Source organism: Cibotium barometz, chromosome 18 (genome assembly GCF_041138505.1).
Source record: "Cibotium barometz isolate CiBa-2024 chromosome 18, ASM4113850v1, whole genome shotgun sequence".
In the NCBI taxonomy this organism is placed as follows: Eukaryota; Viridiplantae; Streptophyta; class Polypodiopsida; order Cyatheales; family Cibotiaceae; genus Cibotium; species Cibotium barometz.
This window is the reverse complement of record NC_141063.1, coordinates 57,153,634-57,171,570: the sequence shown is the minus strand read 5'-3', so window position 1 is coordinate 57,171,570 and position 17,937 is coordinate 57,153,634. Positions and strand designations below refer to the sequence as shown.

Sequence of the window (17,937 nt, the reverse complement as noted above, 5' to 3'; positions counted from 1 at the left end):
AATCTTTAATGTTTGTGAGTCCCTGCGTACATATACATGATCCAAAGCCTAATCATGCACCAGTTTGGATTCCCTCATGCAAGGTCGTCCTAATATTATGTCATATGTATCAGGTTGGCGTAGGAAGTCCATGACCACATATGTATCAGGTTGGCGTAGGAAGTCCATGACCACAAATGTATGATGATATTGAAACGTAGGAAGTCCATGACCACAAATGTATTGAAACGTAAAGAGTCTGAACTTTACATTTTCCAAGAGCCCAATGGGTCTCGAAGATGTTCCATCAGCCATCTTAACGATTAGATCTGCTCTTTTTAGATCCGGCTTCCCCCAATTTTTCCAGCAATGTTTGGTGATGATGCTGACCCCTGCCCCACCATCTAGGATGGCCAATGCCTTGTATCCATCATGATGAATCGAAATTGTAGCGGTCATGTCGTCACTCTCATAGTAGCGTCCCAGTTAGTTAACTGGTATCTTAACCACTCGCATTTCCTTTGTATGCCTCAAGGGTCTTTCTACCAAGGGTGGCAGAGCCTCATCCATATTCTCCGCTGCTGGCCTTAGACCTCCTTCGACCCATTCTTTTACATATGTCCACAGGGTGGGTGAATTGCGTAACAAAACTGACCCAAGGGCATCTAAACAAGCGTGGATAACAAAGTGTGGATAACAAAGCTGCTAAGCTTCCTATATCCCTGGGTTCCTTAGATATAGAGTGTTCTTCCCATCAAGGTGTCTCGTATTCTTCCATGGGGAAAGAATGTATGGACCCCCCCCATTTTCCTTGAACATTCTAGTCATTGTGTTTGTTTGGGAGTCTGTTTCAGTTTTTTTCAGAATTGGGGTGGGTAGGTTCAAAGCCCTATTGCAGGGTGGTACATCCAGTGGATAGATGGTATCCCTTACTCGGCTAGCCCTAGGCTTAGTTTCATGAATTTGTTGGTACTTTTCAACTAGGGCCTTGGCATCTTCTAACTTCCTTATTTCTTCGTCAACATTAGGATATTCACCAACCCCCTTTGGGGTTGTTGGTTGTTCTCCTTGTTTTCGCAGGTCTAACCCTTCCAGATTGATCCCTTGACCCCCCTCTTCCTTTGATTGTGTGGACCCGGTATCAATTGTATCTTCTTCAGATTCGTCTTGGATTGTAACCCATGTGTCCCCCTTTCCTAATTTCTTCACTCTTCTCCTGCAACCAAATTTGGAAATAGTAGCATTCTCCCAGTTCCTTCCTGTGTCACCTAACTGAGCTTGAGCTCGTGTTAGGAAATTGAGCAGTGTGATCTTCCCAGACTGTACACTATCTTGGCCTGTGGTGGTTGGTAGAACTGGTGGTGGCAAGGGCGAAGCGTCTGGTACCCGAAACATCCCCCTAGGTAAAGAAGAAGGATTGGGTTGTACAGCAGTGGCAGTGGTTTGCACAGGTGGTGTCGACAAGGCCAGTGGGGCTCTATTTGGTTGCAATTGTGCTATATTTTGAAACCTTGGAAATCTACACAATGATGTGTCATGATTGCCCAATTTTACACAATGTGCACAATACAGTAAAGGTCTTGCCCTTAACTGCGGACATTCAGTGGTGGTATGGTTTAGTCAGCACATGGAGCACCACACCAGTTCCCTGCGGGGGGTAAAGGTGACTATGCCCATGGCCCGACATCTCTCTTCCTTACCTTACCTTTAATTTCTCCAATATGGCATTGCTGAGCTCATCCACAGTCATATGTCCGACTTGTTTGCTTCAAGTTCCAATTTCTTGATGACTCGAGACACGCAAAGTCGTGGTTGTTGCTACCAATGTTCTAACATCCTCAGGTTGTGGCAATTCTAACATGTTATCTTCGTATTCGATTGCCATTTTGCAGCATGCATCAAGGGTAACTGGCCGGGCTAGTACCAAGTAATCATGCGTTTTATGGTCTCTAACCCCTCTCCTGCTAAAACAAGGTAACAATTGATCATCGGTCAATCTTTTTCGAATTTTGCATCTTGAATTCAAGTGTTTCAGGTGAGAAATATAGTCTCTCATAGACTCATCTTCCTTCTGTTTGATGTTATATGTAGTTGGGCCACAGGGCTCCACCTGTCACACCACTACGTGCAAAACTGGGCACAAAAATATTTTTTAACATGGTGAAGTTAACCTTGTCCTCAGGCTTAAGGGTTTTGAACCACTAATGAGCGTTTCCTTCTAAGGTCACCGAAAAAGCATGTATCATGGTCACATCACTGACTGGTCCGCAGGTTTCACATGTAGATTCAAAAATCTCTACATGCTGGATAGGATCTCCATCCCCAGAGAATTTTTGGATAAGTTTTGAGATGATATGGGGTTTCATCTAGGAAGGTCGAGGTTCTAGAGTAGAACCCAACCTCCTGACCATCCCCCTACCCATCTCAGCTGCAATATTCAACAAGTCGGTCCTTGTGGCTCCATTAAGGTCCATGATTGGATCGTTTCTAGGTCTCTGGGGAATTGCTCTCCCCCCTTCCTAGACCTCATCCCCTACCCATATTGGCTCTTCTTGGTATCTCAGGTTTGTGGACTTGTCCGATTGTGGTGTCCTGGTGGGATTCCCCAATAGTAGCCTCTGTGCGTCTTTGTGTAATTAAGAGCTCCATATCTTGTAAGAATTTAGGGTGATTAATTATTAGCTCTATGTCCTTGGTATAGAGCCAGTCCTCAATTTCTACAACCAAGTTGGCTATGTTACCCTCTTCTTCTCTCTGGAATTACATGTTACACTTGCATGGTAGGGTTTACTTGTATGACATCAATTGCTACTTGGTGCAGCAAGTGCAACTCAGACTCTCAGGGGTCGCCTTGGAGGCATTTCCTCTATTGTCTTTGGCATCAAACCACTTAACTTACGAGATTCATAAATACAAAAGGTTGGAATTAAGTCTTTAAAGAGAGTCATCTTTTCTTTTCAAAAACTATTTATTTAATCAGAAAAGATTACATTCAAAAGAAAGAAGACCCTCACAGCTTTAGTTTTGCAATTCGTTAGTTTTGGTCTTCTCGTGAAACAGCAAGATTGAGTTCACGTCGTGAAACAAAAAGTATTTCATGCCGTGAACGACTTCAAAAGTGTTTCACGCCGTGAACTATTTTGAAAATGGTTCACGTCGTGAAGGTCTACTGCACTTTCACGTGATCCAATTTTTGGCAGACTAAGGGTTTCTATTTTTGGAATGTAATCCCGTGATTTTTGGCTAAAATCCCGGCGCTGATTTCTTGAGCGACTCGCATCGTGAAATTGCAAGAAAATGGTTCACGTCATGAACAACTTCCTGCACTTTCACGTGAAGTTTTCCGCGTCGGCAATTTGTAGACTTAGGTGCATAATACTTATCCAATTGATGAAAATTAGATTGTGCCAATGCTAGGGGATGAAATGCAAGTTCCTGGCTCAATCAATGGTCCCTTATGTTTTTGAATTTTTGAATTTAAAAAAAAAGAAAAAAACAACACACAACCTGCTTCTTCACGTTGGTGTTTTTGTGGTGCTAACATAAAACTTATCAAGAGTAACCAATGAATCCTTTCCTAAACTACTTTCCACAACATTTACAGCATCAAAACGATAATACTTTTTTTTCTCAACCACACACACCTTATCCATCCATTTTCCATACAATGCATTACCAAAATGCAAAGGCAACAATGAATACTATGCAATGGGAGCTGAAACTCAAAGAGTATGGAAGAAACAAAGGTGTTTCCCCGACAACGACGTCAAAAATGTTATGCTTGACCACACCTCCAAGAGGGAACTCTACACATTCACCTAATGGATGAGCAATGAAACACAACCGTCATGGGGTACTTACCAATGCTTCGAGCTCGTGTCTCTTGAAGCCTCCAGCTCGCATGTATACTCCAAAAACTCCAAGCTCCACCTCCACACTGTCACCATGGAGTTGCTCACACCATCACATGCTCTCACTCCTCACTCTCTCACAAGTACAAGGGAAGAGCTCTCAATAGCAAAGGGGATTGTGTCCTTTCATTATGAGAAAATACCTTATATACAATTGGCCCTTATTCACACTTGGGCACCCAAAACTTACTAACTAGGCCTTGGGTGGCTAATGTCTCATAATGTACAACCTTTATAGTGCCTTTACATGACACTTATTAATGTCCTCAATTGAGGATCATGGTGTTAATCCAAATGGGATTAACAATTGGTGGATGCATTTTTCATGTTTGTAGCTGTATCTTTAGAACTTGGGTATATTTTTACAAATAAATGTAATGCCTAGTCATGCACCAACCTGGATTCCATCATGAAAGATCTACCCAAAATGACATCATATGAATATGCTTTTGGCACAAGAAGTTCATCACCACAATCGTATGATTGTAACGGAACTTAACACTTTTAGCTTTAGGTTTGGAAAAACTCCCATGGGCCTTGCTGATGTTCCACTTGCCATTTTTACAATTAGATCCATTTGTTCTAATATTAAGGAGCAAGGGGTCAAGAAATAGCAAGAGGTGCCACTTGGAGAGGCTTTTGAAATTGTTTTTGAAGAGATCTAGACTCCTTCATCTCAAGCGTACAAAAAGTCTTTTGAAATTGTTTTTGAAGAGATCTAGACTCCTTCATCTCAAGCGTACAAAAAGGCTTCTATATTCAATCACAAACTCTTGTTTTTATTTAACACTAGTTTGGTACCAAAACAGGACACTTGAGTGTCCTTTTTTGGGGGTTGCGAAAAAAAATCAAACTCCTAATGTAGGCTTTAAAAACCAAAATGCTTCATTGGGCATGTAGAACATAACCCTATGCTTATGTAAAAAATGCTAAACATATAAAATGCCTTTTTATTTGGAAGTACATAAGCAACAAAGTAGCATATGTCTTGAAAATGAACATTTTTCAGGATTTTTCCAAATATGCAAGCATCATTCTCTCAAAAAAAAATCCAATGATATCAATAGCATTTTTCCCAACATATTTTGATAGCATACATCAGTCCAAGGAGGTAGAAGTTCACCAAAAAAATCATTTTCCTTTCCTAGAATTTTTTCCAAAAAAGTTACATAAAATCAGCAAAAGTAACGCGTATTATCAAAACTCAATCACGCCACTAAAAAATAATGTAGCCCTATCAATGAGAATGTTGATTATTGGTTTTCATGCTTGAGATGAGATAAATAAGCCATAATTTGATGTGTATGACACTAACTTAGCCTCCACTTAAGTAGGCTCTTATCGCCTAGTTCTAAAAAAACTGTAAAAAATAAAAATGCAAAATTTGATCATCTTTTATCAAAAACTAATCATAACTATGCTTGCACAAGTAGTCTACACCTATAGTTACAACAAATAATGCACTTACACAACTTTCCCCTTTGATGAAAATCAAAATTAGGCTCATAATTAGACATTTTATGTATTAAAAACAGGTTGCGCAAAAGGCCATGTATGAGAAGAGGCCCAAAAGTGGCTCTAAAGTTTTGGAAAATTCAAAACAAAGTAGTGTTTACCCTATATAACATGGGTGCACCTCAAGTTTTACATTATTAGCTTGCATATGGAAGGAGAAAAATTCATGCTCCACTTGTATAAAAAAACGTCATTTCAATATTAGCGAGTCAAAAATTTATCCAATAATTATCGTTTGATGATTCTAGGATTTAGTTTACATCATGGGCTTTCCATCAAGCCAAGTTTCATGATCAAACTATGTCCCTTCTAAAAGTTATGTCCAAATTACTACTATTTTGAAAACAGCAAAAATCATGCGTTTTATCAGCATGTGTCTAAGAAAATTAAAATATTGCCTTGCAAAAGCTAAGAAAAGTGCGATTTAAAAAATCTCAAGGATTTTTTGGGTCTTGAGGAACATCTGTGGATGTTAAGCATTTCAAAACTCTTAATAGATTGCCCACAAAAATTCAAGAAAAATGCTAACTTTTCAGGACACTTTAGTGTCCTCAGGACACTTTAGTGTCCAATTACAGAACTAGTGTTAATTCCCAAGACTTTAATAATGAAACCTTTGAACCTTAACATAAACCTTACCAAACAGAGATTTCCAATTAATTAAAGGGGTGCAATGCACACATGCCCACCCGTGATTTAGTCATTTTTGCACATGATATCTACATATTCCCATTAATATTTAAATTACCTTCTCTTCCTATAATTGGTTCCATTACTATTTAAGCGAGCTTGGAGGCTCTCATTTTTATTATCGATTATGTTTTTTTAGAGGTTACATGACCCCAATCAGAGTCAAAACGTCAATTTTTTTTTATGTTTTTTCCAAATTTGATCTCTTTTTTTGGTTACCATTAAAACTATACGTTTTGCGAATTAAATTAGAAAATAATTATATGCACATGTTTCTCAAGTTGAAGAAAATTTTACCCAAACTAAAATTTCTCACTAGACATATTTTCTCTCTATAAATTTTAACTCAGAAAGTGGGGACCATGGGGGCTATTACATACTTTCACATACCTGGGGTGACCCTTAAAGAGAAATCTTATATCCTCTCCCCATTGAAGAACTCGAGATACCCTCATCTCGATAGGTAGTAATCCTTCACAAAAAAGATCATCTTCTTTCTCCCAACAAGTAGCATCCTCAACACGAAAGAACTTCCATTTTACCAAGCATTATCTAAGAATTTGGTTCCTCAATGGCTTCCTCTCACATGTTAAGGGTCCAGCACATACTTATTCAGAAGTAGAACATGAAAAACATCATGGATCTTTAAACGCTCAGGAAGACATAGATCATAAACGTAACAACATGTGGTCCATAATATTTGGGTGCTAGCTTCTTGTTTGCCTAAGCATACATAACTTTCTTTTTGGCCCCACCCTAAGAAAACCCATATCACCTTCTTAAAATATTCAACCTTGGGATCAATGTACTTCTTCTATTTGTCCTGGGCAACCTTTATATCTTTTATCTTCCACTCTATTTCATATAACATTTTCTTTAAAATCTTAACTTGAATAAAGGGATCTATCCATATTCCTATCCATAAATATCTTTGAATGGGGTCATCATGATACTTCAATGATGAGACGTGTTATAAGAAAATCTCTACCACAAGTGAAGATAACTCATCTATCTACGAGGCGTACGGTTTTAGTATGAATGAAGAATATCTTTAATCACTTGATTCATCCTTTCTATACGGCCATCTATCTGTGGATGACAAGAAATGTTGTGGGCTCTCATGGCTTACACTGTGGGTTCACACTGGGTAGCCTCACGTCTAGTGGACTCACATTTTTTTTTGTATAAAATAGGCTCACACAAGTCCGATGAGCTATAGACTCATGTCATCATGCCCTATAGGCTCACATATGTGGGTTCACATATGGGAGGTTTATGCCTTGTGGACTCACACTTGTTGGCTCATAGCTCTAGCTAGGGGCTCACATATTTTCTTTTGAAATACTATGCTCCTCAATGTTGCTTTATGAGATATGCACATTTGAGCACACATTCCACATAGTGTAAGGGGCTTTGGGCACCTATGATAGAGTTAGTCCCCACTAATTGTACTTAATGCTCGAATAATTATAAAGGGAAAAGAAATTTCCTTAAAATTTGTTTTGCTGGTATAGATTGTATGACATGAAATCTTTATAAGACATAGGTAGGCATGCCCTTACAAGTCTTCACAATAATTTTAATTGGATAATATTAGGTTCAACTACCTCTCACATATTTAACTTGGCTTATGCCTTATCTAGGTAGACTTATGTCATGTCTCAGTAGGAGGCTCATCTCATATCTACCTGCTATGTCATGTCCTTGTAGATTCACATCTAATGGGCTCATGTCCAATTTTCATGGGACTAATATCTCCCAAACCAAGAGGTGGATGGCCTTTTTTTTGGGGACTTTTTTATGGTTTCTTAGACTTGAATGGAGGTAATTAAGATTTTTGATCAATAATGGTATTTATGAAGGTGTTTGTGGATGTTTCTTGATTGATTTTGGTTGATATTACATGCTGTAAAACCTACTAGTTTCAACAATGCATGAACAAAAAATTCACAACATTATCACTCTAATCTCCACACCAAATGGATCTTGTAGCTTATGTTTTCAAAGTGGATAACACTCTTAATTACAATTGCTAAGCTATTTCTTGGACTAATGCAACAAAATCAAAGGCTTGTGGGCTTCAAAATCATGCAAATGGCCAAGGAAATCAGGGTTTTCTCCTTCCAAGTATGCAAAGAGAATGATCTAATGAAAATAGTGCAATCTAATGAAATAGCATGTAAATAGAATAATCTATGGATTTTCTCCTTCCAAGTATGATCTAATGAAATAGAATGATCTAAGGGTTTCTCCTTCCAAGTATGAAAATAGAATGATCTAATGAAATAGTATGCAAATAGAATGATCTAATGAAAATAAGAATTAAAACCAAGCTAGAAAACAACAACATAAAAACCCAAGGCTCCAAAACCATATGTTTTTTAGAGTGTGACCTCCTAATCAACATGGAGCCTTGTTAAGACAAACTCACAGGACTAAGGGATAAGCTAAACCACTGTATCCACAAAGAATCCTGTCAACCAAAACCAATGAGAATACTTAGTTGTTTATCATGGGGATGAGAGTACACATTTAGAGCTTCCTAATGTAGGCTCTCCAACCACTTGTTGAAGTAGCTAGCTTGTGTTTTAGCTTCCATCGTTGTCACTCATAGTGTTTGTTGTAGCTCTCAAAGGACAAAACCCTTACAACAAGAAGCTATGGTGGTATGAGACAATAACCATCAAGCTCTCTCTTACCACACACACACTCACAAGTGATAAGGTAGAGTAGAGAAGCTAGTGCTCTTAATATCATACAAGGTAAGTGTTTGTTCTCATTAGAGAAGTTATCTTTTATACAAACTACTAAGTACCCAAGCACCTAGACTTTGATGATCGGGTGTTTGTACTGTACATCTTCACTAAGGTATCCCAAATCCTCCTAGGCATTTGTGCATCCTGTATATGCACAATCATAGAATTTGTCACATTGATTGATAACCAATATAGCACCTCTCTAGAACTTTCATGTTATGCTTTATATCCCAACACACCTGATGTGGCATCAAATTTTCTTTAGCTATTTCTGGCTCCTTTTCATCACCTGTGATGAACTCCCAATATCCATAAGGAAATTGGTCATCTTGAATGTTCATGCCTAGAAATTATTCTGATCTAACTTCTCACTCACAAGCTATCAAGACCATATTAGGAACTTTAGGAAAATCCCATCGCTTTGAAAATTAAATTTGGTTTTTTAATCTACTTTTTGGTGTATCTTGAGTATACTTGTTAGAGAATGTGGATTTAGAACCTAATAACTAAGCACTTTTAACAAATTCTTCTCTTACAGTGTTACAAGACCAAGGTACATGGAGATTAAAATATTTCATAAACTTAATAATAGAAAAAATAAACCATAAACACTATAGCATAACTCAAGAGCATGAAAATCAAAGAACACAAGATTGGGTGCAATCTTCCCTCCGAAGTGTGGCTCCACTGCCACACACGGTATTCATATTATCATAAATTTTACCCTTGGAGCCATAAATAGCATAGCTTTTCCAAAATAGGGCTTTTTATAAAATTGAACCTTATTTCAATGATTTTAAAGTATCTCATAAAAAATAAACCTTGCCCAACATATGTACAATGGGCCAAACCATACAAAATCAAATATTTAGCACATGTGCTTGGCTAGATAATCTTGTCCAATGTCTACCTTGGTTGTTCCGAACTCATGATCTATACTCAACATAGACCACAATGTTAGATCACACTTACTTTGGAATTACTCATAAAAATAATTCTAACAAATGAAAAACATTCACTACCATGCTTCACACATAAGCCATGCATCACACATAATTAACTAGATTCACCCCCATTATAAAATATTCTGAAAATCTCACTCCCGTGATGTACAGTATCTTGCAAACTTTGACAATATTCTTGCGGTGCTGTAAACCTATTATAATGCTACTATATGTGGACCAGACACATAAAAATACATCCACCAATACTTGTAGCACTGAGGTTCTCTACACAGATTGTCCATTTTTGCTGTAACTTTTCATTAAACTAGAAATTGGTGTACATAGTCAAAATTGACACTTTCTTAGAGTGGCTATGAAAAACTTGTAGAGCCAAAACGACACGCCCGAAACGTGTAAAATAATAGTTAACAAAGTTAACTACACAACGGGGTCTTCATTCTTCACCCTTGCCTTATTCTTGCCGCTTGCTTTCCTTCTTAGCTCTCACACAAACTAGAGCTCTATACCATAAAGAGATTGCAAGAGGGAGAGCTTGAGTTCCTTATAAGCAAACACACACACTAGAGAGCAAGACACAAGATAGAGATGGATGGCTAAATTATCTCCTATCTTATTCTCGTCTCTACAACTATAAACTAAAGAGATAGGAGTACATACTAAAAGGAAAAGAACTCTCCTACTATTTCATAGCGCTTTTGCTATGACCATTTCTTGAGACACAAACCTGTCGATTGTTGCTCCTCACATTATCTGAACTATCTGTTCTCGATGACACACTTTCGAAATCATTACCGAGAGTTTCAACACCTAGCATGAATACTAAGGTGGAGGGAACTAGGTCTGTTATGCCCATCTCTTTATATTTGGTTCCTCTTGTTGGCATCACATCAATGGTGGTGCAAGCACATGCATCTAGTTATCATGAAGTCAAGAGGAGGAAAGGATGCATATATCCTGATACGTACACCTTATCCTCTTTTGAAACAGTCTCTTGTTTAGCCACTCATGCACACGCTTGCATTGAAGTGGTTCGATCTATCGTGTCAAATTCATTACCAAATAGGTTTCTATCCATTGGTGGATGCATTTTTCATGTTTGTAGGTGTATCTTTAGAACTTTCATATCTTTTTACAAATACAAATAATGCCCAATCATGTACCAACTTGACTTTCGTCATGAAAGATATACGCAAAATGACATCATATGAATCTAATTTTAGTAAAAGAAGTTCATCACCACAAATGTATGATTGTAACGAAAGTTAAAAGACCTTCGTCTGTATGTTATGCAAAAATCCCATGGGCCTTGTTGATGCTCCATTTGCCATTTTTACAATTAATATGTTTGTTCTAATGCAAGTTCTTCCATGTTTTCCAACATTTCTTGGTGATAATGCAAGTTCTTCCATGTTTTACAACATTTCTTGGTGATAATGCTCACTCCCACTCTTGCATGCAAGATTGTAGTTACTTGTTATACCCCTTGTGGTGGATTGGAATAATGAAGTCTCATTGGTTTTGTAGTAGTGATGTAATTGATTCACTAGGATCTAAATAAACCTAGGAACACTACCATTCTCCCTCACTTAGGATAGGCCTTCGGTATCATGCTGAGGTATGTCCCTTTCAGTTACCAACTCTTGGTTTAGATATATTGTGAAGTACCTTCCACCTAATATTTAACATCATAACTGCCCTATTGGCATGTTTATCAGCAATAAAAGGAATGCCACCTTTATTGTGCTTGTTGGGTGTGCTTCATCTCTTTGTCGTGGACTTCTTTTAGTGGCTAAAGCCTTTCCCCAAATAGATGAGGTGAAAAAACTATCCTCTCTCTCTAGATCCAAAATTTTGTTCAATGTCTCTTCTTCATCGTCCACATCCACTCCTTCCAACTGGTTCGTCGTCTATTTCTTCCACTCCTCCTAAGAGCATTAAATCCTCATTTGGATTTTTTACAATCTGAATTAAGAAGACCCCAACCGCTTGAAACCAACCAATAGATTCATGTGTATGGAAAATTAGGGTCACGACCATGACAATAAACAACTTGTAACAATAGTAGAACGTAGGCCATTGCTCGTAGACGTGATGCTAGCGGTCCTGACCTTGTCATGTTCTCTGACAAGCTCACGCCGCCTCCTCCAATACACAACCTGTGATCTTAATTAGGCTCACTTCGCTCACTAGGAATAAGTTGGGATTGTAAAGAAGCATGTCAATTGGTTGTCTTTATAGAACCATATACCAAGTTATTTGTAAGACCATCCCAAAAAAACTGTTTTACTTGAGCTTGATTTGCATTAATGTTTATGATCACCCTATACTTTACCATTGCTCCACCCTCCCTGTGTAATGCTTATGTACCAACTATCTCCCATATATGTCAGGTCCATATGAGGAGTATCCATGGCTGAACAGCTCAGATGCCTTGCAGCATGGCTTGTGCACCTGTTGGTGTTGGTGGCCTGCTCACACTAGACTGCCTAGAAAGTTGCCTTGCAGCCCAGTTTGAGCACTTGTTGGTTTTTAAAAAAATCAGCAGGATGCTATTCCAGTCTACCGAAACCCACCCAAAGAGACTGCATAAAGCTCAATGCTAACCTATGCATCACTCCATTTCTCTACATTCACTACATGTTGCATCTTAGCTTTTCCTTCTAGCATACAGCCTACCTCTCAACACCCTCTCGACAGTTCTATTTCAACCATCAAAGCCCTTTATGAACAAGTGCGCTCAAAGCTTAGGGCCATCTGTTGTAAAATGTCCATCAGTACCTTATTATTCTCCATCTTTGTAGTCGAGCGATTTGTGCTTAAGTTTCATACAGGGGAAGATCCTGCATTCTTCAATTGTTGTTCTGTGTACACTTTTGTTCTGTCACCTGTGTACACTGCAAGCTTTACTCCATGTCTTCAATACCAGTAACGTCCTTGCATTGTTAGTGTCTTACATACATGCTCATTTTTCTTTACGTAAAACATGTTCCCGTAGGTATGTTGACAAGACACAATGCTCTGGCCACACAAGGATCATTCTTTATATGTTCATGTGAGGACTAATCTTCCTTGGGCTTTTGGCTTATGGCATGCACCCAGTTATATGATAATTTTTCTAATCCATGCTTTTGATATTTTATATAGGAGTGCAATTCCTGCTCACGCTCAACCCAGCTCTTGCCAAGCTTCCTCCATGCACCTGAAATTTTCCATCTCAGCTGCACACTTATGCAGCCCTGCATCAGCGTAAATGTTTGATAACATCACATATACTGAAGGCTGGTTGGGCTGCAGACTGACAGTATGATCAAATACCTCTTTAGCCAGATGCAAATTTCCATGTGTACGACATGCAGCCAGCAAACACAACCAAATAGTCAGATTAGCCTGCATTGGCATCCTCTTTAGCACATTCTCTACCCTCTTGAAGTCTCCAGCACGTCCAAGGAGATCTAGCATAATGCCATAATGAGTAACGTTCGGAGTTTTACCATACTCTCTGCTCATAGATTCAAAGCACTCAAGACCTTCAATGACAAGGCCAGTATGACTGCAAGATGCAAAAACTGAAGTGAACGTTATTTCATCAGGCTCGGTGCCTTCCAGTCTCAAGTTCTCAAACGTGTGTAGGCTTGCTACAAAATTTCCTTCTCCTGCATGACCAGCGATGCATGCATTTCGAGTCACAATATCGGGTTCGGAAAGTTCATCTAAGAATGCCTGCGCATCTCCCATGCTTGCACAACTCCCATATGCATGGGTTAAAGTCGCTGCCACAGAGGGGATTCGATCATAGCCAGAAGAAACAGCGTCAAAGTGAAGCTGTTTACACATCATTAAGCCTCCCGCTCCACTGCATGTTTGCAGTACACGAATAAGTGTAACATCATCCAGAACCCCACACTCCTTTTGCATCTGTCGGTACAACTCTAAAACCTTTTCTCCTTGTCCCTGCTCAGTATATGCTGAGAGCATCGCATTCCATGCCATGAGATTGTGCTGAGACACTGCACCAAACACACTCTCTGCTTCCAAAATTGCTCCCGACTTGCCATACACACTCACAAGAATGCTGCCAACAAAGACATTGAATGCGAAGCCATTCCTGGAAGCATCTGCGTGCAATGCCTGTACAATTTCCAGGGACAGTACTTTGTTTGATCGCCCCTGGGTTTCTTCCTTCCCTGAAAGGGTGCCACATGCGAGAAGGGCCATCGCAAATGTTAGCTGATCTGGACTCGTGCCTTGTTCTTGCATCCGTGCATACAGTTGTAAAGCCCTCTCTCCTTGGTCCTGCTCAACGTATGCCGACATCATCGCATTCCATGACACAATATCATGCTGAGATAATGCACCAAATACATCCTCTGCTTCCACAATGGCCCCACACTTGCCATACATGCTCACAAGGGTATTGCCAACGAAGACATCCATTGTGAAGCCTTTCTTGCAGGCTTTCGCATGTAATGCCTGTCCAATTTCAAAACAAATCAGCTTGGTTGATTGTCCCTGCATTGCAATGGCTTCTTCTTTCTCTGCAAGACTGCCACATGCCTGAAGGGCAAACATGAGGGTGTGCTCATCTGGAGTCACACCTTCAACTTGCATCTGTCTATACAACTGTAAAGCCTTCTTCGCTTGGCCTTGTTCAACATATGCCCAGAGCATTGCAGTCCACAATACGATGTCATGTTGGGACGATGCGCCGAACACATCCTCTGCTTCCACAACTGCTCCACACTTGCCATACATACTCACCAGGGCACTGCCAACAAAGACAACAGATGTGAAGCCTTTCCTATGGGCATCAACATGTAATGCCTGTCCAATCCCCAATGACATTATCTTGATTAGTCGTCCCTCTACAACAAGAGCTTCTTCCTCCTCTGCTAAAGTGCCACATGCCTGGAGGGCAAACACGAAGGTGCGCTGGTCTGGATTTATGCCTTCCGCTTGCATACATTTGTACAACTGCAAAGCTTTCTCTCCTTGGCCCTGTTCAAGATATGCTGAGATCATCACATTCCATGACACAACATCACGCTGGCACAATGCACCAAACACAGCCTCTGCTTCTAGAATGGCCCCATGCTTCCCATACATACTCAAAAGAGTGCTACCAATGAAGAGGCTGGATGCAAAATCCTTCCTGCGAGCATCTGCATGCAATGCTTGTCCAATCTTCAGAGACATCACCTTGATTGATCTTCCCTCCACAATCAGATCTTCTTCTGGAAGGGTGCTACATGCCTGAAGGGCCATCATGAATGTCAGCTGGTTTGCACTCACGCCTTCCTGCTGTTGCATCTGTTTGTACAACATCAAGGCTTTCTCTCCTTGATCGTCCTCAACATACCCTGAGAGCATCGCATTCCACGAAACAACATCGCGTTCGAACATTGCACAGAACACATCCTCGGCTTCCGGAATGGCCCCGCACTTGCTATACATACTGACAAGGGTGCTGCCAACAAAGATATCGCATGTGAACCCTTTCCTTCGAGCAGCGTCAGCATGTAACTTCCTGCCCTGTCCAAGGTCCCGTATGTTGCCACAAGCTTTGTAGAGGCTAACAAAAGTATAACGGTTTGGGTCGATCCCATCTTCTTGCATACATTGATACATTCTGAGGGCTTCTTGGTTGCGGCCGCATTCCACACAGGCAGAGATCATGGCATTCCAGGAGAAAACAGTGAGGTGAGGCAATCTACCAGATATCTGGTGTGCATCTTCAATAGCCCCGCATTTTGCAAGTGTCACCACCAAGTAGTCACCTAGTAAACCAGTCAGTGGGATGCGATGTAAGGAGAGATGTGCTAAGACACGTTTGGCTTGGCCGAGGGCCCTGAATTTGTTGCAGGCCTTGAGCAGGGACATGTAAATGTTGGTGGAGAGGGCTGTGTCCATGCCACATAGCACATCCAGCGCCCTGTCGAGCTGTCCTTTGTGGCACAAAGTTTGAAGTAGAAGGTCAATATCATCATCATCATCCTGTATATCCCCAGAGTTCCTCCTGGGGTAACGAGAAGAAGAAGGGAAGCCCTGTCCTTCCTTCTTCTCATGCACAGGAGAAGCATGATGATGATGATGATGATGTCGTCGATGTGGTTGTGATGCTTCTTCTTCTACTAGTGCTGATGACGATGCTTTTCGAAGGAGGCCTCCGGATAGAGGAGGAATTTTTCCTTTGCACATGCTGAACATGCATAGTGATAGGGATACCACCTAGCAGGAGCACTAATAGCGACTGAGCCAAGGTAAAAAATAAGATGTTTCTATGAATATATAAGTGTAGGTGGGTTGACTATTATTCTTCTTATATAAATCTAAAATTATAAAAAATTGGGTAAATGTTTCTAAAATGGGACGAATACTTTTTAAAACCTTTCAAAACAGCCAAAATTTGGATGAATGTTTTAAGATACCAGGCGAACTGTTTTGTGAAAAAACTCCAAAAAATAGCCAAATAGTGAAGATTAGCCTCTATTTTTTCCTTGATATTACACAAAATGTTAACAAAACCTCCATCTCTAAATATATATTAGTTTTGTTTGACAAATTTACAATAATTTAAAGATATTTATAGCTAAAATTGTCTTTAAAATTTTTGTTTTGCATACTCATTCACCCAATTTCTGTTTCGCATACTCCTTCACCCAATTTCTGTTTTGCATACTTCTTCACCCAAAACTAAGGGTAAAATAGGTATGTGTTGTAAACTAACATATTGTAAACTAACCTGCTCTTTAGTTGTTACCTCCTCCTCCTTCCTCCCCTACAATACCACCACCTTTTCTTCCTTAGCCAACGACCTACAGCCAACCACAATAAGAAAGTTATCTATGAGAGAAGTCGACATAGTCTACCTGGGCTCCAATTTTTAAACTCTCCTCCGTCTCTCTCTGCGCCCTCCCCCCAGCTCTCTCTATCGCCTTCTCTATCTCTTCTCTCTCTCCCCCCACCCTCGCTCTATCTCATCCCCTTCTGTCTCCCTTCACTCATTCTCTACACCACGCCCTACTACTCCCCATGTTCCCCCACCTCCCCTCCCCTTCTCCCTTTGCCCTCCCCCTTCCTCTTGCACATGTTCACATATCCACAACCTTGTCCTCACACGAGAGAGAATCATGCGGCGGTTGTATGGACAAAGAGAGAGAGAGAGAGAGAGAGAGAGAGAGAGAGAGAGAGAGAGGGTGAGGACAAGACACTAAACGAGAGACAAAGAGAGCCTTGTGTGTCGAGAGAGAGAGAGAGAGAGAGAGAGAGAGAGAGAGAGAGAGAGAGAGAGAGAGACGTCATAAATAGGAAAATGTATGCCATGCATCAATTTCCGCGTGTTGCTCTCTCACAAGGACAAGGTTGTGGGTGACAGTGTTAAGCATGCCAAATGAGGCGGATTACTACTAAATATAGGCTTTAAAAAACATATATAACAAACCCACCAAAACCTTTCAACTCTTCGCTAATTAATTAATACAAACTCAAAAAAAAAAGATTTTGGTGGCCTATTGCATTTAATATTAGAATTTATAACTTATGGGGTAAGTTGAATTTCTAAACCTTCAACTTTAAAATTTGTAAGTAACTTTCAGATTTCACCAGTGTGCAAAATACATTGTACCTGGGTTTTTTTGCGCACACTACTCCACACTCAAGTACTCTTCAAATTTGAGTATTATTTATAATAGCACCTAGATATTATATATATAAGGAGTGGGGGGGACACTCCAAAATGGGTGGGGATAAAGAAACGAGCCTCCTTAGAAAATATATATGACCATATATAAAGTTTAGAATAACATATTTATTCGTTGTGTAAATGCCATTTACTCAAATTCGTTTATGCAATATAGTAAAGATCCAAGATTAAGAAAACTAGAGTCCATTTATGTAATTAAACTTTAAAGTAATGTTAATCTTACATGGAAAATAAATTAATAAATGAGAGAAAACTAGAGAAGACAACAAAACTTATAGAAAACATCAAAGGCTTAAAAGCGATGAGAATGTTGGTTATTTTGGAGCTTCACGTCTGTGTCCATATTGTGTGTGTAACCATCCTTTGTGTGTAACCTTATTCATATGTGTGTGTGTGTGTGTGTGAACACCCCCTTGCCAAAT

At 39.8% G+C, this 17,937-nt stretch overlaps 1 protein-coding gene across 1 annotated transcript; it reads right to left on the bottom strand.

Annotated features, from left to right (window-relative positions):
• Window positions 1-11,867: 11,867 nt before the first annotated feature.
• Window positions 11,868-16,069, bottom strand: LOC147629514 (putative pentatricopeptide repeat-containing protein At3g01580). The gene has a single exon (XM_086812772.1). It carries the CDS (start codon window positions 16,018-16,020, stop codon window positions 12,982-12,984), a length of 3,039 nt encoding a protein of 1,012 aa, XP_086668898.1. The 5' UTR covers window positions 16,021-16,069; the 3' UTR covers window positions 11,868-12,981.
• Window positions 16,070-17,937: the final 1,868 nt, after the last annotated feature.

Coding starts and splice junctions, on each gene's coding strand:
- LOC147629514 (XM_086812772.1), bottom strand. CDS start 16,020: ATGTTCAGCATGTGCAAAGGAAAAATTCCTCCTCTATCCGGAGGCCTC.